This window comes from Mus caroli, unplaced genomic scaffold (assembly GCF_978045245.1).
Source record: "Mus caroli unplaced genomic scaffold, Mus_caroli_1 scaffold_16, whole genome shotgun sequence".
Classification (NCBI taxonomy): Eukaryota; Metazoa; Chordata; class Mammalia; order Rodentia; family Muridae; genus Mus; species Mus caroli.
Window position 1 is genome coordinate 20,503,094 of NW_028227271.1, and position 22,761 is coordinate 20,525,854.

The window sequence follows — 22,761 nt, forward strand, 5'->3', positions numbered from 1 at the left end:
GGCTGGGGCTGGGGCTGGGGCTGGGGCTGGGGCTGGGGCTGGGGCTGGGGCTGGGGCTAGGATGCATCTCAGTGGTAGAACACTTGCCTGTCATACCCAAGGGTTTCTAGGCCCAGCACTGGCAAGAAACAAACAAACAAACAAAAGAACAAACAGGAGAGAGAGAGAGGAACAAAAGAGAGAAAGAAAGAAAGAAAGAAAGAAAGAAAGAAAGAAAGAAAGAGAAAGGGAAAAAGAAAGAGAGAGAAAGAAAGGGAGAAAGAAAAAGAGAGAGAGAGAGAAAGAAAGGGAGAAAGAAAAAGAGAGAGAGAGAGAGAGAAAGAAAGAAAGAGAGAGAGAGAAAGGGAGAAAGAAAGAAAGAAAGAAAGAAAGAAAGAAAGAAAGAAAGAAAGAGAAAGAAAGGGAGAAAGAAAGAGAGAGAAAGAAAGGGAGAAAGAAAGGAAGAAAGAAAGAAAGAAAAAAAGAAGGAAAGAAAGAAAGGGAGAAAGAAAGAGAGGACCTAGATTCTGTAAACACGGGACAATTAAAATTTATGCGGCTGACAGGGTGGTTGAGTAGGTAGAGGTTCTTGCTGTTCCCCCATGCAAGTCTGACACCTGAGTTTTGCACCCAGGTAAGGAGAGAACCAACAAATTAAGTTTCCCTCTAACTTGCACACGTACAAACACACAGCATGCACACCTACACACATCACACACACCAGAAAAATATAAGATGCCACTAGATGGCTCATGCCTGTCATCTTGGCACTTGGGAGTTAGAGGCAGGAGGATCAAGGGTTCGAGGCTGGCTTGAAACCTTGCCTCAAAAAACAGAAGAAAGATTAGCCAAAATTAACAAAGATTTTGTTCAGTTCCCAGCACTGTAAAACAGTCTGGATAGGTGGGTGGGTGGATGGATGGATGAATGGATGGATGGATGGATGGATGGATGGATGGATGGATAGATAGATAGATAGATAGATAGATAGATAGATAGATAGATAGATAGATAGATAGATAGAATTGTCAAAGATCTATAAGTCTCAAAATATAGAAAACCCACAAATCTCTGTAGAAACATCTCAAACACCACTAATAAGCATATAATTTGGTTTATGATGTGTATTTTGATGGCTATATAATATCCTGTGTATGAAAATAACAAAAATTACTTAACCAGACCCAGTTAAGCTTTTTTTCTGGGTTTCACATGAAAAGTCTGTGATGAACAGCTGGCTACTGTGTACAGTTTTCCCAACAGATGTGACTAGTTCTTTATGACATGCTACCAAGAAAATGAGCCTTTGGGGCAAGGGACATTCTACCACTGAGCTGCAGCCCTAAGCTCTGTGTGTGTGTGTGTGTCTGTGTGTGTCTGTGTCTGTGTGTATGTCTGTGTGTGTGTCTCTGTGTGTGTTTCTCTGTGTGTGTGTCTCTGTATGTGTGTCTGTGTGTATGTCTGTGTATGTTTTTGTGTGTGTGTGTCTGTGTGTGTGTGTCTGTGTGTCTGTGTGTCTGTGTCTGTGTCTGTGTCTGTGTGTGTGTCTGTGTGTCTGTGTCTGTGTCTGTGTGTCTGTGTCTGTGTGTATGTCTGTGTGTGTGTCTCTGTGTGTGTGTCTGTGTGTGTGTCTGTGTGTGTGTGTGTCTGTGTGTGTGTGTCTGTGTGTGTGTGTCTGTGTGTGTGTCTGTGTGTGTGTCTGTGTGTGTGTGTCTGTGTGTGTGTCTGTGTGTCTGTGTCTGTGTGTATGTCTGTGTGTCTGTGTGTCTCTGTGTGTGTGCCTCTGTGTGTGTGTGTCTCTGTGTGTGTGTGTCTGTGTGTGTGTCTGTGTCTGTGTGTATGTCTGTGTGTGTGTCTGTGTGTGTCTGTGTGTGTGTCTCTGTGTGTGTGTGTCTGTGTGTGTCTCTGTGTGTGTGTGCCTGTGTGTGTCTCTGTGTGTGTGTCTGTGTGTATGTCTGTGTGTGTGTGTCTCTGTGTGTGTCTCTGTGTGTGTCTGGTGTGTCTGTGTGTCTCTGTGTGTGTGTCTGTGTGTGTGTCTGTGTGTGTGTGTGTCTGTGTGTGTGTGTCTGTGTGTGTGTGTCTGTGTGTGTGTCTGTGTGTGTGTCTGTGTGTGTGTGTCTGTGTGTGTGTCTGTGTGTCTGTGTCTGTGTGTATGTCTGTGTGTCTCTGTGTGTGTGCCTCTGTGTGTGTGTGTCTCTGTGTGTGTGTGTCTGTGTGTGTGTCTGTGTCTGTGTGTATGTCTGTGTGTGTGTCTGTGTGTGTCTGTGTGTGTGTCTCTGTGTGTGTGTGTCTGTGTGTGTCTCTGTGTGTGTGTGCCTGTGTGTGTCTCTGTGTGTGTGTCTGTGTGTATGTCTGTGTGTGTGTGTCTCTGTGTGTGTGTCTGTGTGTGTCTGGTGTGTCTGTGTGTCTCTGTGTGTATGTCTGTGTGTCTGTGTGTATGTCTGTGTGTGTGTCTCTGTGTGTGTGTCTCTGTGTGTGTATGTCTCTGTGTGTGTGTCTGTGTGTGTCTGTGTGTTTCTGTGTGTATGTCTGCGAGTCTGTATGCCTGTGTGTGTCTGTGTGTGTCTGTGTGTGTCTGTGTGTGTGTCTGTGTGTGTCTGTGTGTGTGTCTGTGTGTCTGTATGCCTGTGTGAGGGGGGAGGGGTATTACCTGTATCTTTGTGTGCAGAGACCAGAGGTTGATGTTAAGATCTTTCCCTTGTTGACTTCCCACCTTATTTTGAGACAGGGTCTCTCACTGAACCTGGATCTTTAGCCCCATCTCTGCCTGCCCCCAACTCTGAGGTCACAGGCTCCTGCCACCACACCTAACTCCATGTGTAGGATACTGGTAATCAAACCCAGGCCTCCGACTTACACAAAAGCACTCTACCCCCCAAGGCATCTCCACTCCCTCAAAGTTTCATTAGGAATAAGTAAACCTCCTGTACCAGGTCATTCTATGAGAGGGCTGCTTACACCCTTACACCTCCCTTAAGCCAGGAATCACACTGCTTTGTCAAGTCCATTCTTTGAAAGGCGGAGACCAGACAAGGAGGGCATGGAGGCACACAACTGCAATCCCAACACTTTCTCAGGGCAGAGAAAGAGAATCAGGAGCTCAAGGTCAGTCTCAGCCACTTAGTAAGCTTGAGGCCAACCTGGGCTACAGTTATATTTTGCCTAAAACCACAACAAAGTCGAGGTGAGGTTGTGGTTCTGTGGCAAAGCACTTGCTTACTTGGTCATGCCTGGTTCCACCCCAGTGACTCAGGAACACACACACACACACACACCAGCAGCAGCAGCAGCCATGGAATTGAGGTAATAAGAAGTAATGACCATTGCAAAGCCCCCTCCCAGGAATAGAGCCCTGAAATAAAACGTGTTTGATTGACCAACACTTAAGAAGTCTGTTTTAGTTCTGCAACGGACCTGCAATGAAGTCCCCAGTGTGTTCCCTCCTCTCTTTGGGCACCTGTTTTCTCATCTGAAAGGCCTAAAATAAACCCGCTTCTCACACACCTACTTAGCACATGACAGAGAAGGATAAGGCTCTGAGTGGCTGGGGTACAGGGGTCCGGTGGCTGTAACTTGAGAGAGAGCCACATCTGGGGACTACAACCTGTCACCACCTGGGCAGAGCCCACTCAGTTCCCATTCCCCAGCTGAGGCCACTGAAGGTTAAGAATCAACTCCTCTGTTGGAAATGTGTAGCTTTCCTGCCATGAAGAGAGTTGGTGTCCAGCCAGGCCTACCTTCCTAGGTTTCTGAGGTATTGAACTAGGCCTCAACACCAACCTTGTTCCCCTGGCCTTAGGAAGAGACACTCAGCCCCCTTGACTGAGTGCCTAAGGCTCAGGGTTCTGGCTCCAGCCTCCCTCTGTGGTCTGGCCAGACACACAGTCTCCGTTTCCCACAAACAGATTTTAAACATGTACAGTATGTTGGGGAGAAAGGCTTTCTTCCCTCCTGGCCTTTGTTCACCTGCAGTGTCCCTCTGAATCCATCTCCAACAACTGCCTCTGCTACAGCTTTGTGTGCCCCGAACACTCTCCATGATGTATAGACCAGGGTTGGAATCGAAGACCACAGAGTTGTACAAGATTATCTGTAAGTCATCATTGAAGCCTTCTGAATCGGTAAGTCTCAGTGTGATCATGGCTCAGATGAGTGTTCTCTCTCTCTCTCTCTCTCTCTCTCTCTCTCTCGTGTGTGTTTGTGTTTGTGTGTGTGTGTGTTTGTGTTTGTGTGTGTGTGTGTGTGTGGTGTGTGTAACTTAAAAACACCAGGTCAATGCTTTTGCCCCCACTGAGCCATCTGGCCAACCCCCTTCATTCACGTTTATATCTTTCTGTTTCTATTCTCTATGATATATTTCCATGATGTCTATGTCCAGAAAAATAAGGATTGCAACTTAGTGTCCTTGGGTTACATTGTGACAGATAAATATGTCTGTGTGTTAGAAGAAGGGTTCTGGACAAAGAAGCTAAGGTCAGACACTCATTCCCGTGTGTTTGGCTCCTTCTCTCCTTCCCAGACACTCATCCCTTCAGCCTCCATGAAAACCCTCCCAACAGCTACCTGTAAGAACTTACATTCAGAGAAATGAACCCAGAGCCCCTTACTGCAGGAGCCCTCTGCCTGGCCCTGCTAACTCTCTAAGCATCCATGGCTACCCACCACAAAGCCATCAAGTCTCAATGTGGTGGTCATCCTTCTGGGTTCCTCTGTGTGAACTTGACCAAGTGGCCTGTCTTCCCATGCCTCAACTTTCTCATTTGTAAAATGATCATCACTAGCACCTCCTTTGTAGACCTAGGTAAGAACAAAATTGAAATTCGTCATTTTTTTTTAAAAGTGCCTGGCACACAGTAGGCACTTGCTAAAGAGATGCGGTTACTGGTTACTGTCGTCTTAACTTGTCCCTTAGTAGTTGGGGCGTGCTCAAAGCAGCGCGGCAGCCCCTTCATGTAAGTACTTAGGAAGTCCCCTGGATGCAGGCCCAGAGACCCAGAATGTGAAAAGGATAAATCGTCTCGCCGAGCTGGACAAAGTCTGCGCCCGCCGAGGGGGAAGGGGTGAGGGCCGCCCAGGGTTTAAGCTGGGGACAATGGGCGCCGTCTGAGCTGCCCAGAACCTCTTCTTTGAGTCCTGAGAAGACCTATTTTCTCGTTTAAAGCTTTAAAGAGCCATTAAGTTGGGCAAATCCCTGGTAAAACAGCTGGAACCCTAAGTAGCAATTTAAACAGCCCATTGCCCTTCCATCCCAAGGAACTGGGAGACTGGACAGGCGGTCTCCGGTCCGAGTCTGACATTGTCAGGCTAAGAGGATTGACTGGGACCCTTCCCTGAATGCAGTCGGCTCTCTTTAGCAAACCCGCACTTCCACCCCACCCCCCTCCTCTCTCCTTTTTTTTTAAAGTGTGCAGACCTAACTCTAATCTTTCCTCCTTTCTCTCCCCCTCCTCCTTGAATCGGTCTATTCTTTCACTGTGTGGAACTAATGAACGCTGCTCAGAGTCCCCGAGAAATAAAACATGTTTGATTGATCAACTTCAAAAAAGTCCTTGGCAGGGAGGTAGGGAGTTAGAGGAAAGAGCTGGAGAAGGGGGCTGGGGGGAGTGCAGGGAGGGGCTCCTAGCTGGCCTGCAAGGGGGAGGGGGTTCTGTGCCTGGCTTGGGAGTGACAGCGCCCAGGGAGGAGGGGGCCTTGCATAATGTCCCTGTCTATCCCCAAGATTCATTTGTTTGTTTTGTGGGCCTGTGATTGTGCAGGCGCCAGGGCCTCCTGCCTGAAGACCCCAGGTCCCCCAGCATGGGACAGAGGAAAGTTGCAATGCTTTATATGTTTTTTATTTTATTTTTTCTTCATCTCCCTCCCCACAAATAAAGATCGTGGTCAGTCAAACAGACTTCTGGCCTTCCAGCAATCCCCCCAGAGCAATGCGGTGACCACTGTGAAACTTTCATGCCAGGCATCCCCCAAGTCTTACTGGTGTCAGGTCCTGGCTCTCAGCAAGCACTGACTGAACACCCACTTTGTCCTAGGCGCCTCTAAGAATTAATTTTATTTTCATGGGTTTTCAAAATTGTTTTAACTGCGAAAACCAATTTCAAAACAATCCATGACCCACACGGGTATGCAGGGGAAAAAGTCTTGTCCCTTGCTGGGACTCATATAACACAGGGCAGAGTGCTTGCCAAACCCATGCAAAGCCCTGGGTTCTAGCTCCAATGACACAGGAAATACATACAATGTAAAATAAAGTCAGGTTCCTGATAAACCCCATGCTAGGAGGAAATGCTATTAACATGTGAATATGTCACAACCGAAACCACACACACACACACACACACACACACACACACACACACACGGCATGTCTTAGCACACACACACACAGGGGGCATGTCTTAGTCAGGGTTTCTATTCCTACACAAACATCATGACCAAGAAGCAAGTTGGGGAGGAAAGGGTTTACTCAGCTTACACTTCCACATTGCTGTTCATCACCAAAGGAAGTCAGGACTGGAGGAACTCAAGCAGATCAGAAACTGATACAGAGGCCATGAAGAGATATTACTTACTGGTTTGCTTCCCCTGGCTTGCTTTGTTTGCTTTCTTATAGAACCCAAGGCTACCAGCCTAGGGATGGCACCACCCACAATGGGCCAGGCCCTCCTACCCTTGATCACTAATTGAGAAAATGCTTTACAGCTGGATCTCATGAAGGCATTTCCTCAAGGGAGGATCCTTTCTCTGTGATAACTCCAGCCTGTGTCAAGTTGACACACAAAACCAGCCAGTACAAGGTGGGAGGATGAATTTCTATTTTGTTGAGAATGTCAGAGATGGCTCAGTGGTTAGGAGAGCTGAGTTCCATTCCCAACACTCATCTCAGGAGGTTCACTTGTAACTCCAGCTCCAAGGAATCCTATGCCCCCTTCTGGCCTCTGAAGACACTGCACTCATGTGCATAAACCCACATACAGACACATAGACACACAGAGATACACACACACACACACACACACACACACGGATACTTGGGGAGCATTTTATTAATTTTAGCTGTATTTATTTGCTTGCAAGAGTAAGGAACAGTAGTAGGAGACAAAGCTGGGGCCTTGTGCCTGCTAGGCAAGAACTGAGCCCATCTTTTAACCAAGGCTGCTTCAATTCACCTCCCACCACCAGAGGCCGAGGCTGCCTGCCTCCCACCCAGCATGCACTGTGTATTGCTGGTCTCGTAGACTGTGCATTCCACAGGGGAACTGGCTGTCTCATTGCTGACATAGCTGGACTCAGGGAGGGGCTGAAGTTAAACTATCCTTCTTAGCCCTGGTCTGCCTCTACCAGACCTGGTCTGGTCACTCCCACTCTGGATACTGGTAGATGGTATCCTCAGCCAGTTTTCTCAGGGCCTCTTGGAAGTTTTTTCTCAGACCACTGGAAAGCTCAAAAGAGTTCTCAAAGCTGCTCCTTTCCACCTGTCATGATTCAGACCTGGGACAAGCGACTAGGGTGTCTATTTAACAAGCCTAACAAGCCAAAGTGAACCTGGCTTCCAGGTTCTCCCAGCATCCCTCAGTCCCTTCCTGAAATTTCCAGCTCAGAGGCTGGACTTCATGTTCCCCACAGGCTCTTCACTACATAATCCAGACATTTTGGTGTTCTCTCTCTCTCTCTCTCTCTCTCTCTCTCTCTCTCTCTCTCTCTCTCTCTCTCTGCAGCTGTCTCCCCCTCCCCACACCATCTCCTTGTTTATGGAAGAACAAGTCTATACCCCCTTCATTTATATCTGATTGCCAACCTATCTGGTGTTTAAGCTTCTTATTATTGCTATTATCATTATTGCTGCTGCTTTCTTTCTTTCTTTCTTTCTTTCTTTCTTTCTTTCTTTCTTTCTTTCTTTCTTTCTTTCTTTCTTTCTTCCTTCCTTCCTTCCTTCCTTTCTTTCTTTCTTTCTTTCTTTCTTTCTTTCTTTCTTTCTTCCTTTAGAAAGATGGTCTCATGTAGCCCAGGTTGATCTCAAATTCTCTTTGTAGGCCAGGATGACCTTGAACCTTTATTCCTTCTGCCTCTACCTCCTGAGTGCTGGAATTGCAAGATTAATCGCAACTCCACTGTTGCTGGGAATCAAATCCAGGGCTTTGTGTGTTGTGCCAGGCAAGCTCTCTGTTAACGGAGTTACATCCCCAGCCTCATAAAAGAAGGTGATAAATGTTATGTGGTTGAAGTAAAGACTGAGGTACCAATAGGGATACAAGGAACAAACAATCCCAGATGCCTCTGCTTCGAGTTGTCCCCAAGCCCTTCCTACCTGATGACTTGCCCGGATGTTATGGTAATAGACAGGTGGATTTGACCCCAAGACCCAGAGAAATAGCTTGGGCTGACTCTGAACGCTCGCAAAGGAGAATTGGCATGGGCCAAACAAAGGCCTTGACTTAAATCTCAGCATCCTCACCCCAGCCAGAGGGATGCTTTCAGAATACACTTCTACCACATCACTTCCTTGCCTAAGCCTTTCCTTGGCTCCTAACAACATGGGGTAATGTCAGGGCAGCACGGTTTGGAGCTTGAGCTCTGTCTCTGAGTCCCAGGGTTCTGCAGATTCTCTGCTCCCTTGGACTTCACGTCTGCCCCTCCATTCCAAATGCCCAGTCCTTAAGCTACCAGTTGAGCTCCTACTCACCCTACAGGTACCTCTTGCTTTTCTCCCTCACACATGCATCCCCCTGCACTGCAGGCCCCATCTCTTCTCCCCGCACAGTACCAGCCTCAAATCCAGACCCCCCTCTTCAAGACAAAACTGTCTTCCTAATTCCCATCCCCACTAGACCATGAGTTCCTGCAAGACAGATGCTAAGCCCACAACAGGGTCTGGCATGGGTGCTTGGTTGAATGTTGAATGACTGAATGAATGTCACCCTAATAAAACATCAGTGGTTTGATGACAGTCACTACCTACCTGATGGATCTTTGGAGTCCATTATCTGGGACCAGAATCCCAGAGAGGAAACAAAAGCCCAGTGATTGCATGGGCAGGAAGATACAGCCCATAATGCCACACTGTCCTTGAGGTTCAAGTGAAGTTTTGCCCATCCAAAAGTCCTTACACACACACTCACATGCACACACACATACTCACATGCATGCACGCATACATTCAGGCACACACACAGTCATGCAGACACATAAACACACACACACACAGAAGCATGCACACATGCATGCATACACACACGCACACACACACAAGCATGCAAACACTTGTACACACATAGAGAGGCCACACACATGCATGAATGCACCCCCCTCCACAATATACACTTTCACATACACACAGAAGCATGCACCCATGCACCCATGCATGCAGGCATACACACAGGCATGCAGACACTCATGCATGAGCACACACACACACACAGAGGCATGCACTCATGCACCCATGCACACACAGAGAAGCATGCACACATGCACAGACACAGGCATGCACACACTCATGTATGTATACACATACCCACCATCCTCCTTGAGTTCTCAGCAAAGCCTCACTGTCATTTTCAAATTCTCTATGGTACTTGGAGAAATCACAGAATTTGGGGCCTGAATAGGTAAAATATGGACAAGAAAAAGTAAGAACATATTTTTTAAAAAGACTGACTGTCCACAACAGTTATTCCTGGCTATCAGTAAAGAGAACAGGGCATGCGCAGGAGTCATAGGATGGATCTCTGAGCCTCTGAGGGCTCCAGCCACACCTGCAGATGGACAGAGCATCACCAATCTGCTTGGGTGGTCATGAGTTTTCATGGAAAGTGTTTGCTGGATGACAGGAACAGGTCAGCTTTGTGGACAGGTCTCCCACTGTGAGCCATGGCTAAGCAGGGTGGTCTTGGTCACAAGGGACAGGAACAAGTGTGGCTCAAAAGCAGAAGGAATAACGTGGCCAAGACACTAATGTCTCCCTCCTCCCTCCTCCCTCCTTCTTTCCTTCCTCTCCTCTCTCCTCTGTCTTTTCCCTCCTCTCTCTCTTCCCTTTTTATTCTTCCTCCTTTGCCCTCTCTCCCTAGCATCCCCCCTTCCCTCCCATCTTGTCCCCTCTCACTGCCTGAGGTTCATTCTCTCTGAAATGGGCAGCTCCTGTCCACTCAGGAAAGAGGCCATGCCCACAGGTCCACGTACAGAACATCTTACAGGTGTGAGGTAGTCACATGCCTTTGCCTAGACATATACCTAACTGCTTGGTCAATGGCCCAGACAGTCACCTGTTGACCTTTGAGGCTTAGAGTGAAGGCTTAAAAGGGACCTTTGGTGACAAAGGGTCTGACCACTTGAAGGGAAAGTGGGACTACTAACCTCAGGCTGGGGCTTTCTGGGTACATAGCGCCCGGGTGGGCCATGCAGGGAGCAATGAGAATCCAAGGTAGGTCCTGGGCTCAGAGGTCAGAGCTGAGGACAGGGAAAAGCATAACAGGGAAGGGGAAGGGAATGGAAAGGGAGAGAGGAGAGGGAAGGGAGGGGAGGGAAGGGGAGGGGAAGGGAGGGTAGGGTAGGGGAGGGATGGGGAGGGCAGGGAAGGAAGTGAACGGGGAGGGGAGAGGAGAGGAGAAGAGGGGGAGGGGAGGGGAGAGGAGAGGAAAAGAGGAGGAAGGGGAGGGAGGGAACGGAAGGGAAAGGGAAGGGAGTGAGCTGTGGCTCAGAAAAGAGGCAGGGTGGAAGCATTATTTGAGGACAGGGAAGCTCAGGGCCATCTGAGGGGTCAGAAATGCTTGTGCTTGGCAGGTGTGAGCCTCAGTTTCTGTGACCTCCAGAAAGTCAGTGGTCAGAGGAAGGAGAGGTGTGTGTGTGTGTGTGTGTGTGTGTGTGTAGACAAGACTTTGGGGAAGTACTAATGGTCCCCTGAGTTGAGTCTGATATTCTGAGATGGCAAATAGGTAGACAAGGTCCCAGGAATGGTAGATTAGTGAGGCTGGACCTCAGTTCCCCCAGATGTCAGATGAGCCCAGGCTGGGCTGTCCCCAGATTGCACCTGTAGCTCTCTTGTCTTCATGTCCATCTGTGAACCTGAAGCCACAAATCAGGTTCATGAGTGTCCCTCATGGACACCATGCCCCTGCCCCTAGCCTGTAAAGTGCCTTAATGAGCCGATGGTTCTCTGCTCCACTTAGGGGTCTCTGAGAAGCACTTCCAGAATCATCCTGTCTCTTCTGCCTCCTGAAAGAGGGAGGAGAGAGTGGCAGAATGGTAAAGCTGGCTAAGGCCTCAGGCAGGCAAGCAGGCACCTTGCTACAATTTAGGCACCATTTGGAAACCTCTCTTCTCAATATTGGAACAAAAACAGAAAACTCTCAAAGCCTTACAATGAATAGTGTCCGCTGGTGCCATGGTGCCTCTCTGTCCTTTGGTCCCTGTGTTTTATGAACATCCTGTACAGACTGGGGTTTGAATCCCACCTCTGAAATTTGCTAGCTCCATGATCCTGGAAAGGCAACCTCAGATCCATTTTTCTCAGGTGTCCAGTGAGGGTGGGAACAATTTCTGTGTCACAGGAGTAGATGACAGGATCTACTGATGTCCCTGTACTGTATCAGATCCCCAGGGGTGCCCAACAAGTGCTATCTATAGTTATACTAAGTGGGAGGGGGAAAGACACAGAGTCACAACTCTGGGCCATCTCAGAGTCTGGATCACAGGCATCTGGAGACTGAGACCCCATCTGACAGCCCAAGAAAAGAGTCTGTGTGACCAGGGATGGCACAGGGAACTGCAGAAAGGCCAGCAAGAAAGACCAAAGGGGTAAATACAGCCTCGGGAGGAATTAAGTAATCCTCCTTAAGAAAAAAGGGGCAAAACCCCAGCAAGTCATCCCCACAGAGGCAAAGCATCTTCATGATGACATTTTACGGTTACAGAGAACTCTGTCCCCCAAAGAACTCTCACAAGTAGTCCAAAGAGCCCTTCCTGATTAAAAGTGCCCACAATAAAGCATTTATAATCCCATGGCTATTGTTATCGTTCAGAGCATGGGGGTGGGGGTAGTATAATTATCATGACCCTAGCAGGAGCACCTGGTCCCAGGGCTTTGGGTTCAGTGTCTCCTTTAATTCTCCCCAGAAAACACCAGCAACACTCCTCCACTACTGGAAAGGGTACTGAGGTTCAGAGAGGCCCCATTGTCACGCTTGCCTGGTCTTGCCTCGTTTTATCTTCCTAGCAACCCTATGAGATCGTTCAAGATGAGGAACCCAGGCTGCAGAAGGCTCAGTGATGGGGACACTATTACAGGGCTGGTCAGTGCTGAGATTGTGACCTGAGGTGAGGTCCCAGAGGACATGCCTAGAAGAGAGGAGCTGGGTAATTCCTTTTGCTTCCTTTCAGGCAAACACCTTTGCAAATTGTCACTAGGGGGAGCCAAAGGGCCCCAAGTCCAGGGTCATCTGCTCTGGGCACTCAAGATTTGGGGTTCTGCTGACCAGCCTAGGTTCCCTACAGGGCACAGAAAGTGGGTTGTTTAGGAGAGAGAGAGAGAGAGAGAGAGAGAGAGAGAGAGAGAGAGAGAGAGAGAGAACAGCTAGTTTTATTATATATATATATACATATATATATATATATATATATATATATATATATATATATATATATATATATATATAATATGTAAGTACGCTGTAGCTGTCTTCAGACACTCCAGAAGATGGCATCAGATTTCGTTATGAATGCTTGTGAGCCACCATGTGGTTGCTGGGATTTGAACTCAGGACCTTTGGAAGAGCAGTCGGCACTCTTAACCGCTGAGCCATCTCTCCAGCCCCCTGGTTTTATTCTTAAGGACCTGGCAAGACCAAAGTTACTTCACTGGAGCAATAGGAGTTCACAGCTGGTTCTGCCTTGTTTCTGGGACCATTTGTTCATTCACCCACTCACTCATGCATTCATTCGTTCGTTCGTTCATTCGTTCATTCATGCACAGAATCACATGATAATTGCCTTAGCTCCCTTTGGGAACTGTAGCCACAGAGAAGGCCCCCAGGGTTGCATTTTTGGATGGTGACAGAGAGAAAACTGAGGGGTGTGAAAGTGGGGACTTCCATTTTCTTAGCCTGAGGGGGGTCTTGCACTGAGCTTATGGGGCAGGGACTGGGGTACAGACAAGAGGAAACAAAGGCTGTCCTGGTGGCAACGTGACATTGGGTTCAGGGTGCAAAAGGCAAGCTGTGTGCCAGGCTACCTTGCCTGTGGTTGGTCTAGAGAGGACCTCAGAGGAGGGTGTGGGTGCTGATAGACATGCAGAATGCACACAGGTGGCTCGGATGTGAGGTAGCCCAGTCTGTTCCCCAAACCAGTGGCTTCTACTTTCTCAGCTCAATATGCAAAGGTGCCAAGACATCCTTAGTCCTGACATTAGAGTGATGATCCCATGTCACCAACCCACCCCAGAACAATCATACATGTCTTCCTTCTGCTCTGGGAGATAAAGCATCTTTCTCCACCCCAATAAACCTTCTCCTTGGTCAAGAACTTAGAGACTCGGCTCCCCTCCCCCAGCCCTCCTCCCTCCCCCGCCCACCCACCCTGCACAGCCCTTTGGCTCTGCCACATGAGCCATGGTCTCCTAGATGAGACCCTCGTTTCTTTTGCACGCTTAAAGAGTGTTAGTTCATCAGCAAACCTGACCTTCAGGTCACTGAAGATAAAGGTTACTGCAGATAAAATTTTCATATTAGCAAAAGAGTCCCCCAGGGACTCACGGGAATCCCAAGCCTCCATTCCCCCTTAATATTGAGGGATAGAAGGTCTCATGGCTGCTACTGAATATGAGTGGGTCATATGAGTGGAGATGAGAGCCCCTGAGGAAGAGACATGAAAAACATTGTGCTAAGAAGTCAGAGTCCCTCTCCCCCACTCCCCTACTCCCCTCCCCCCCCACACACACCTCCACCCTGACAACACATCTTGCAAATCGATTGGTTGCACAGGCGAAGGAAAAAAAAATCTCAAAGCCCTACAGCTGAGAGAAGACAAAATAAGGCGTGGTAACAAGGTCCCCCAAATTAAACTACATGGCCAGAAGCAGCCAGGGAAAGAAAATGCACGCAGTGGCCAGGGTAGGAGCCTATGGGGACACAGTAGAGGCCAGAGTTCCATGTTTTCCTCCCTGATTCCATCTGCATAATGTGGAAATGGATCCCTTGCCTTAGTCTCCAAACCATTGCCCTAAGCCCACGGGAAGTCTGGCTAGCAGCAGGAGCCGAGACACATGACTTTAACCTTCTGGGGCCTTGGAGGTGGCTGCAAAAGTGTGTGCTGGGGGCAGGGAGGAAGAGAGAGCCAGCGTGGACGGGAACCGCTGGGCGCAACACTGCGCAGGCAGAGTGGACAAAAAGAGAAAACTCTAGTCTTTGAATCTGGAGAGCAGGAGAAAACAGGAGCTCTTATTGGTGGTTGTCAAGGAGATGGGCCTTGGGGTTTGCTGAACTTCTTCAGTGTCCTGCCTCCCCCCGGAGCTGAGAGAGGCCATTGAGTGCCCGCCAGGCCTCAAGGCCGAGGGGTCAGGTGTAGACCCCGAGCTCGGGGAGGATCTGGGCAAGAGAGACCGCGACGCCACGGTTCTCCCGCCTCGCTGGGCCTGTCACCCGAGGATCTGGGCTTCGCAGAGCAACAAGAGCCTGGGTAGAGAGAGGCCACGGAATCCGGACAGGTCGCGCGTCCATTCCCTGGGAGAACGGTTCTAGGCGGGACACGCGCCTGTCCAAGACAAACACTCCTATAACCATTGTCCTCGGGGCAGTACTGAAAAGTTCCTTTGATTTTGTACGCAAATTCTGAAGCTATCTTCCAGAGCTTTCACTGCTGACTAGTGTGTGGCTGTCCCCAGCGGCACTTGGCATCCAGTAGCGGCTCAATAAATTCCTATGGATTGGCTGCGTGCTCTTAGCATCGTCTTCACCATCCCTGGGTGCCTCTGGGCCTTTCTTCACCTCTACTCCCCCAATTGAGTGTGTGCGTGTCTGAAGGGAAACAGACACCCTGGACCTCGGGGACCAGCACACAAAGAGGGACGGGGAAGAGCAGCCTGGGGCCCAGTCTAGGCCCCGGGTGACACCCTGTACCGCGACCCCAGCTCTCTCGGCTCCCACCCCCCACCTGCCGCCCGCCCCGGGAGAGGAGGCGGGCCCAGACGCCCGCAGGCCACGCCACCCGACGCCCACTGGACGGCCTCCCGCGGAGCTCCGCCCCCCACGGCCGCGGGCCAATGAGCGCGCGGCTGTCAGCTTGTCCTGCGCGCCGGCTGTGTGGCTCGGAGCCGGAGCGGTAGCGGAGCTCGCTGCAGACAGGAGCGCTCGCGGAGCGGTCGCTCCGAGCGTCCCGTGCCCCGCACGCCAGCACCCGGCGCGGCCCGCAGCGAGCATGGGCGCGGCGGCCGTGCGCTGGCACTTGTGCCTACTGCTCGCTCTGGGAGCGCGCGGGCGGCTGGTGGGGGGCAGCGGGCTGCCAGGTAAGCGCGAGGACCCTGGGGGTGAGGGCGCGCGGTGTCCTACAGGCTGCCACCCCGCACCGTCGGAGGCCGCCCAGCGCCGGGTCCTGCCTCCTTGCAAAGTAACTTCTGCGATCGCCCGGGGCGCCCGGGGCTGGCGGGGGCGGGGTGGACTGAGGCCCCGGGAGGGGAAGCGGGAGGCCAGAGGAAGAAAGGAAGCGCGACGGCCGCCTGCGGGGCCCGGCATGCGTACGGAGACGGGCGGGGACCCCCGAGCCGAGAGCGGCGCTCCCCCGGGGCCAAGGACTGGGCAGCTGCCGCGTAGGAGATACCCGGAGGTGGTCAGAAAGGACGCGCTGAGACTGGAGGGGAGGTGGGAAGATAGAGGGACAGACGGACAGGAGCCGAGGCGCAGAGGGAACAGACAAAAGGGCCCAGGAAGAAGCCCTCAGAAAGACAGCCGCGGGAGGGAAGAGGGGAGAGGAGGCATGGGAGGGGAGCGAGGAGGCAGTGGACAGCGGAATAGAGAAAGGCAGATCAAAGGACAGAGAGGAGGAGACAGATGGACACCAGACAGAGAGACGGGAGGACTCGGAGGGGCGTCGCCGAGGGAGGGGGCCGAGTGAGAGAGGAAGGATGGAGATGTCTGGGAAGAGATGGACAGATGGACTGTCAGACAGGAGGGGGAGAAAAGACGGACAGACGTAGGGAAGGAGGTGGATGAGAACACGAATAGCAGAACAGACATCAGAGAGAGGGGGCCGGAGGCACAGGCACAGCCTTTGGTCCAGGCAGAAGGAACTGCTAGGTGGGGGTGTCCCTCCGTGATCTGAGTTTCCCGGAAGGGGCTTCCGGGCAAAGCTGCACACTCTCTTTTCACATTCTTCCTTGTTCTCCTTGGAGAGGGCGAGGAGGGCCCTGCCTGTCTTGCTCTCCGGAGAGTCCCACAGAGATCCAGTGCTAGGGAGTTTATGATAGTCCATGCTACTTCTCCATTGGCGCTGAGTTTTCTTCCATGCCCCCATTCTAGAAGCTGGGTCTTGTTGAGGATGCTAGACAGTCCGTGGGCATTTCTCCCAAGTGTTGGGGGTCCTCACCTTTGTGGGACTATCCTGTGTACCTCTCCCTTCCTCTCTGTCCCTCCTGGTGTCTATCCTCTTCTGCCTTTCCTTACCCTCTGTGGAAGTCTGGTGACTCTGGAGCCCTAACAGCTGAATAAGAAAACCAGAGTTGAAGTGAGCAGCCTATATCTGAGGGTTGCACAGGGATCTGCAGTCTGGCTCAGCCAGGCTACCTTGCTCCCAGGCCAAGTTTATAATTTGAAAGGCAGACAGCCCCAGCCACCCCTTCCCAACTTCTGTGTTCCATCCTATGTAGATGGGAGATAGAAGGGACCCCAGAACCCCAGGAAACTTCCTGACCCTCACTCTCATTCCCTGACCCTTAGGAAGTGGGAAGGTGAGCTGCTCTTAGAGGTGTCCCATGTGGTCTGGCCATCTCTGGCATCCTGCCCTTGAAGTAGTGGGTCCCTCAGTGACCAGCTCTCCAGAGAGCCCCTCTGCCTGGCCTCTCTACTGGCCTTGGCTTGTGTTCTCTGGTTTACTATACTGCCTGCCTCTTGGTTCTTGCCTCCTGCCTCTGAGCAACTGCAGAGGTGGTCCACACACTTGAGCAGAGGTTGCTAGCCTCGGGAGGGATGCTACATAGGTGTATATGTGTGTATCTGTCTTTTGCGTGTGTTTTCATGTGCAGGGGAGACTCTCCTGTGCTTCTTTCCAATGCCTCTCTCCCCTCTGGTGAGCCGGTATCGTGGAGTCTGGAGTAAAGAAGAGGGGTGGGGCACAGAGCTAAAGCCCAGGATCCAGCCAGAGGATAAAAAAATTCAAAGTGGACATTATTGAGTGAAGCCAGATGGATAAAGAGATGGGGACATTTGGAGCTTCCCAGGGGGACTGTCCTCAGGGCAGCTGCTGAAAGTCCCTTGTCTGCTCACCTGAGTCCTTCTGCCTGTCCATCTGTGTGGTGCTCCCAGCCAGCGGGAAGGAGGGGGATGCCCAGACGAGCTCATTCTAGGATGGAGCCTAAAGCCTAAACCAGTAAACAAGCAAGTGAAGGGGTGGAGAGAGAGAGAGAGAGAGAGAGAGAGAGAGAGAGAGAGAGAGAGAGAGAGAGAGAGAGAGAGCAGCTTTCTGGATTTATGTGCTAGGGACAGGAGAGAGGGTGCACCAGAGCCCTCTGAGCCTGGATGATGCTGAAGGTCTAGAGGCTGAGCTATGAGTACTGGCTATCTGAAGCCTGGGTTGGCAGAGGGAAAGAAAGGCAGATCTATAGACTCTACTCTGGGTTGGAGCCTAGGGGATAATCCTTCCCACAGTTCCACTGTGTCGGGATCTCACATCTAGGTTATCGGCAGCCTCCTTGGATGGCCTCTGCTTGGTACCTGTACACCATTCTGCCTTAGTTTCCCCATCTGCCACCTTGAGGCTGGATCTGAGTTTTTCGGAGGACTCTATCAGAAGGAAGAGTGTGGACTTGGAAGGATGCCTGCTGGGAAACCTAGATCCACAGAGAGGTTTTTCTAGTCTTTGGTTTCTCCGTCTAAGTGAGGATAATGGCTATACCTAATGGGACTGTTACGAAAATAAAGACCAGATGTGAGGAGATGTGTGCCTGGCACAGAGAAGCTGCCTCAAGGATGCTACCAATTTGTTCCTTGTCACATCAAACTGGCATGTGACCGTTAATGTTAGCTCTCCCAGTGGTCAGTGGTAGGATGGGGGCGTGCACTTACGGCACAGTCTCAGATGTCTGCCCAGCATGCCTCACCTGCACTTCCCCCTCCCCCACAGGAGCCGCAGACGTGGATGAGTGCTCAGAGGGCACAGATGACTGCCACATAGATGCCATCTGCCAGAACACACCCAAGTCTTACAAATGTCTCTGCAAGCCCGGCTATAAGGGGGAAGGAAGGCAGTGTGAAGGTGAGTTCCCTCAGCCCTCCCCAAGCCAGGGCCAGAGGGAAGTGGCCGAGGTCTGCCCTGTGGCATAGCAGCAGGCTGATCCTATAGCCCAGCCCTGTGAACATGGGCAGTTCGGGCTTCTGTCAATCCTGCAGGCTTTCCAGGAGACATAGCTGCTCACCTGGAGGGCAGAAGTTGAAAATGTGGGGCACCGGACTCTCACCTAAATTTTAGCTGCCTTTGCCTTGATGATACCAAGTTGAATGATTAGTTGTGTGTCTGTCCCTGACTACGTGTGTCTGTCCCTGACGATGTATGGGAGTCAGTAAAAGCCCGGGGTGATTCATCTTCTGGGTCCTTAACTTCAGCCTCCAAACCACCATGTGTAGCCTGCAGCTTCTGCAGAAGACCTGCCCACGAGCGGGCTGTGAGGCTGGCTCAGCTGCCTCTCCTCTTTCTAGCCCCAGTCTGTGGTTCAAATCATTCATCTGTCTGTCTAGCCGCTCGTCCTTCACCTGGGGTGCTGCGTTGATGGTTCAGAAACCTGTTCCCCAAGGAAGACATAGTGGCGCATGCCTGAAATCCCAGCATTCAAGAGTCCATGCCAATCCAGGCATGGTGGTACACACCTCTAATCCCAACACTCAGTAGTAGACAGAGGCAGGTGGATCTCTGAGTTTGAAGGTAGCCTGGTCTACAAAAGGAAGTTCCAGGACAACCACACTTTAAGACAGAAGCCCTGTCTTGAAAAAAAAAACAAAAAATAATTTTTTAAAGATTTATTTATTATTTTATTTATATGAGTACACTGTAGCTGTCTTCAGACACCACCAGAAGAGGTCATCAGACCCCATTACAAATGGCTGTGAACCACCATGTGGTTGCTGGGGATTGAACTCAGGACCTCTGGAAGAGCAGTCAGTGCTCTTTAACTTCTGAGCCGTATTTCCAGCCCCCAAAAATATTTTTTAAAAAAGAATTTAAAAGATAAAATAGAATAAAAAGAGTTCAAGGCAAGTGGATCTATAGGCTAGACCATCTTGGACACAGTGGGTTTGAGGCTAGCCTGAACTATCTCAAAAGGAAGGAAGGAAGGGAGGGAGGGAGGGAGGGAGGGAGGGAGGGAGGGAGAGAGAGAGAGAGAGAGAGAGAGAGAGAGAGAGAGAGAGAGAGAGAGAGAGAGAGAGAGGAAGGGAGGGGATGGAGAGAGAGGGAGGGAGGGAGGGAGGGAGGGAGAGAGGGAGGGAAGGAAGGAAGGAAGGAAGGAAGGAAGGAAGGAAGGAAGGAAGGAAGGAAGGAAGGAAGGAAGGAAGGAAGGAAAGAAGAAAGTGTCTCCCCTAACAGAGGAATGTGAATCCTCTGTGGTTCTGGGAAGTGGGAGTCTAAGCTATGTCCCATGGTTATTTTGACCCCATGTGTATTGGGCAGAGCTTAGCTATTGGGGTCTATAAACTATTCCTCCTGATCATGTACTCCTAACCGAGACCTTCCCACCCACCCTCATTGTACAGAGGAAAATCAAGCATTGATTTCAGTGTCTCCCAAGTTTCACATCAGCGCAGACAGAACAAAACCCCAGGGTTTCCTATCCTCACTCAGGCTGGTGTTCAGTCTTCAGTGTGAGATTGATAGCCTTGGGCAAGCATTGCGTGAAAACAGGATGATGTCCTGTGTCTTCTGACCAGGCTCTGCAGAGCTGGGCCCTTACAGCTGCCCGGTGCCCCCAGGAATGCAGACCTACCTCACTGACCCATTGCATTGACTCGGCTTCTACAGGCTGAGAGCTGAGCAGATGGCAGCTTCATGGGTCCTGCTTAGTGTCAGCTTGCTTGGGTCCCCAGGAGCTGCAGGGAGGCAAGCAGATGTGACCCACAGACCTCTGGGACGTCTGAGCAGGAAGAGAGAGCAGGTCATTTGCAAGGCTGTTTGTTGGCTGGTTCTGGAGGGTAGGTAGCTCCAGTGGTCCAGGTGGTGCAAGTGGGAGCATGTGTGTAATTTCTGACCCTCTCTTTGTCCTTAAGACCCGATGTTCCAGCAAGGGAGGGCCATGTTTGGCACAACCCTTCTGCTAGCTGAAGCCACTGAGCTGGCCTGTCCTTCTCACAGTCCAGCTCCTGCTGTCCAATACCCTCAGCTGACATCTTCTCCTGCCTGTTTCTCTGAAGCCCTTCAGAGCTCTGCTTTAACTCCCTATTCTGATGGAGTCCTGGGATGAGACGTATTTTGTTCATTTTGAGGAAGAATCTCATGGAGTCTAGTTTGGCTTCGAACTTGTTACATAATTAAGGCTAGCCTTGAACTTGTTATGTGATTGAGGCTGACCTTGAACTCCTGATCCTCCTGCCTCTATTTCTGTGATTACAGATGATTACAGATGTGTATCATGAAACCTAGTTAGGGGTCAGACCTAGGACTCCCTGCATGCTAGGTAATCACTCTATCTGAGCTATGTCCAGCTCGAGAGCCAGCTCTTGTTCCCAACCAGTTTGGCCACTTAGCTCTGTGGACCTTTCACCCATCTCTGCCCCAGAAGGAAGTTGGAGTACCCTTCAGGAACACACATGTAAGGCACACTCCTGCATGACATTCCCATTGTACTCCCAGAAGCCCCTTGGCTGCCCTCCACTGTTGCTTTTCTGACTCTGGGTTCCAATTTCATATCTTGCATCCCCCAACTTTGATTACTAAGGGCTGGGTGTCAGAGCCATCTCTCTCAAGCCATATACAACTGGCTGTAACCCCAGGAACTCAGGAGTGCTTCACTTACAAAGTCTGTCATTCTGCTCCCAGCTCCTGGGGCGGGGCTGGTGATATCCCTGGTCTGTAGAATATGTTTCGTCTGAGTCATCTCCCCAGCCCTGGAATTCAGGGCAGCAATTTGTGAGACCCCAGCGAGTGGAGGGTGGTGGGAAGCGGGAGCATGGGAGTTGCTAGGAGGATCTTCTCTGTGATAGTGCCATTTGACCCTGTGTCATGTGAGAGGAAACCAAGGAACAGCTTGGCCTCTGCAAGGCATCTTGGTTGCAGCCCATCTCTGACATAAGCCCTAGGCGATGGTTTCCCCTCAGCAAGTCTCAGTGTCTCCTTTGGCTCTGTTCTCCACTCATTGTGAAGAGCTGAGCCAGGACACAGTGTAGTGTGTGAAGCCCTCCTGTCTGGGTGCCTAGCTCCCAGTATCCAGCATGTAGGTGAGTGTGTTACCTGCCACCATGTGCTGTTATAGGAGCTGCAAGCTGCAGGGGCTTGTGAATGGTAAAGACCTTTCAGAGTCCCTCAGTGCCACACACATTGGAGGTAATGCTCTTGGTTCCGTACGCCCTGCCCTTCGGTTGGTGGTGCCTAGGGGCTGAAGTTATAAGTGACAATCTTAATGCACAGCGAATGCTGGTTGGCCTGGATTCTGAGGGCCTGGGTAGGCCCAGACTGCTTGTCTTTGGTGTCCTTATTCCTGAAGACTCACAGACGGGGATTGGTTGGCATAAGCACAGCCTGCTGCAATATTAACACAGAGGTCATCAGACACCCTAAGATGGCTACCCCCCAGAAGACCGCAGACACATCTGCAGGGGCTGAGAGGCCACATTCAGGGTGGCCTGAGGGAGCGCAGAGACCACCCAGATGTTCATTTCCTTGTTTTAGATGGTCCACAGGAGACCCGAGAGAGAAGGGCCTTCCTTGCCAGCATTGGGATGAGAGCCCAGGTGTGGTGGGCCCATTGCTGTGTCTGCTGTGGTCACTGCTGTCTGTCATGGTCTGAATGGCCCTTATTCAACTGAGCAGTCGTTAAAGAATAGATGTTGAGCCAGATTGCTGGGGTTCACATCCGGCCTGTGTATCTGGGTGAGACACTCAACCGCTGTCTGTACAATGAGCGCCATTCCAGCATATACTTTGTAGGAGGCAAGGGTTAAGTGCACTGATGTATTTAAAGCATGATAGCATAGCCTGGCTGGTAGCATGTAATACACAAGCGTTAGCTGCTGTTGCTATGGTGATGGCAGTAGGGCTAACAGGTCATGATGTCATGATGGCGTGGTACTTTTTACCTTTATCTGTTTTTTTGCAGTGCTGAGAACCAAACCCAAAGCCTTGGGCAAGCCACATGAATCTTTGTAGATAGACAGATGGATGGATGGATGGATGGATGGATGGATGGATGGATGGATGGATGGACAATGGACAGATGGACAGACAGACAGACAGATAGATTTGGTTTTTTTTTTTTTTTTTCTTTTTTGAGACAGAGTATCTCTGTGCAGTCCTGGCTATCCTGGAACTTGCTCTGTAGACCAGGCTGGCCTCGAACTTACAGAGGTCTGCCAGCCTCTGCCTCCCAAGAGCTGGGACTAAAGGCAT

The 22,761-nt window shown here is 50.7% G+C and overlaps 1 protein-coding gene across 2 annotated transcripts in view; it reads left to right on the plus strand.

Moving 5' to 3' along the window:
* Window positions 1–15,308: 15,308 nt before the first annotated feature.
* Window positions 15,309–22,761, plus strand: part of Scube1 (signal peptide, CUB domain and EGF like domain containing 1) — a 119,559-nt gene continuing 112,106 nt past the window's right edge. For both annotated transcript variants that reach the window (XM_021183319.2, XM_021183320.3), the window contains exons 1-2: window positions 15,309–15,466; window positions 18,295–18,426. In XM_021183319.2, the coding sequence (XP_021038978.1) occupies window positions 15,379–15,466; window positions 18,295–18,426 (220 nt within the window). In that variant the 5' untranslated portion in view covers window positions 15,309–15,378. The remainder of the gene's footprint in view (window positions 15,467–18,294; window positions 18,427–22,761) is intronic.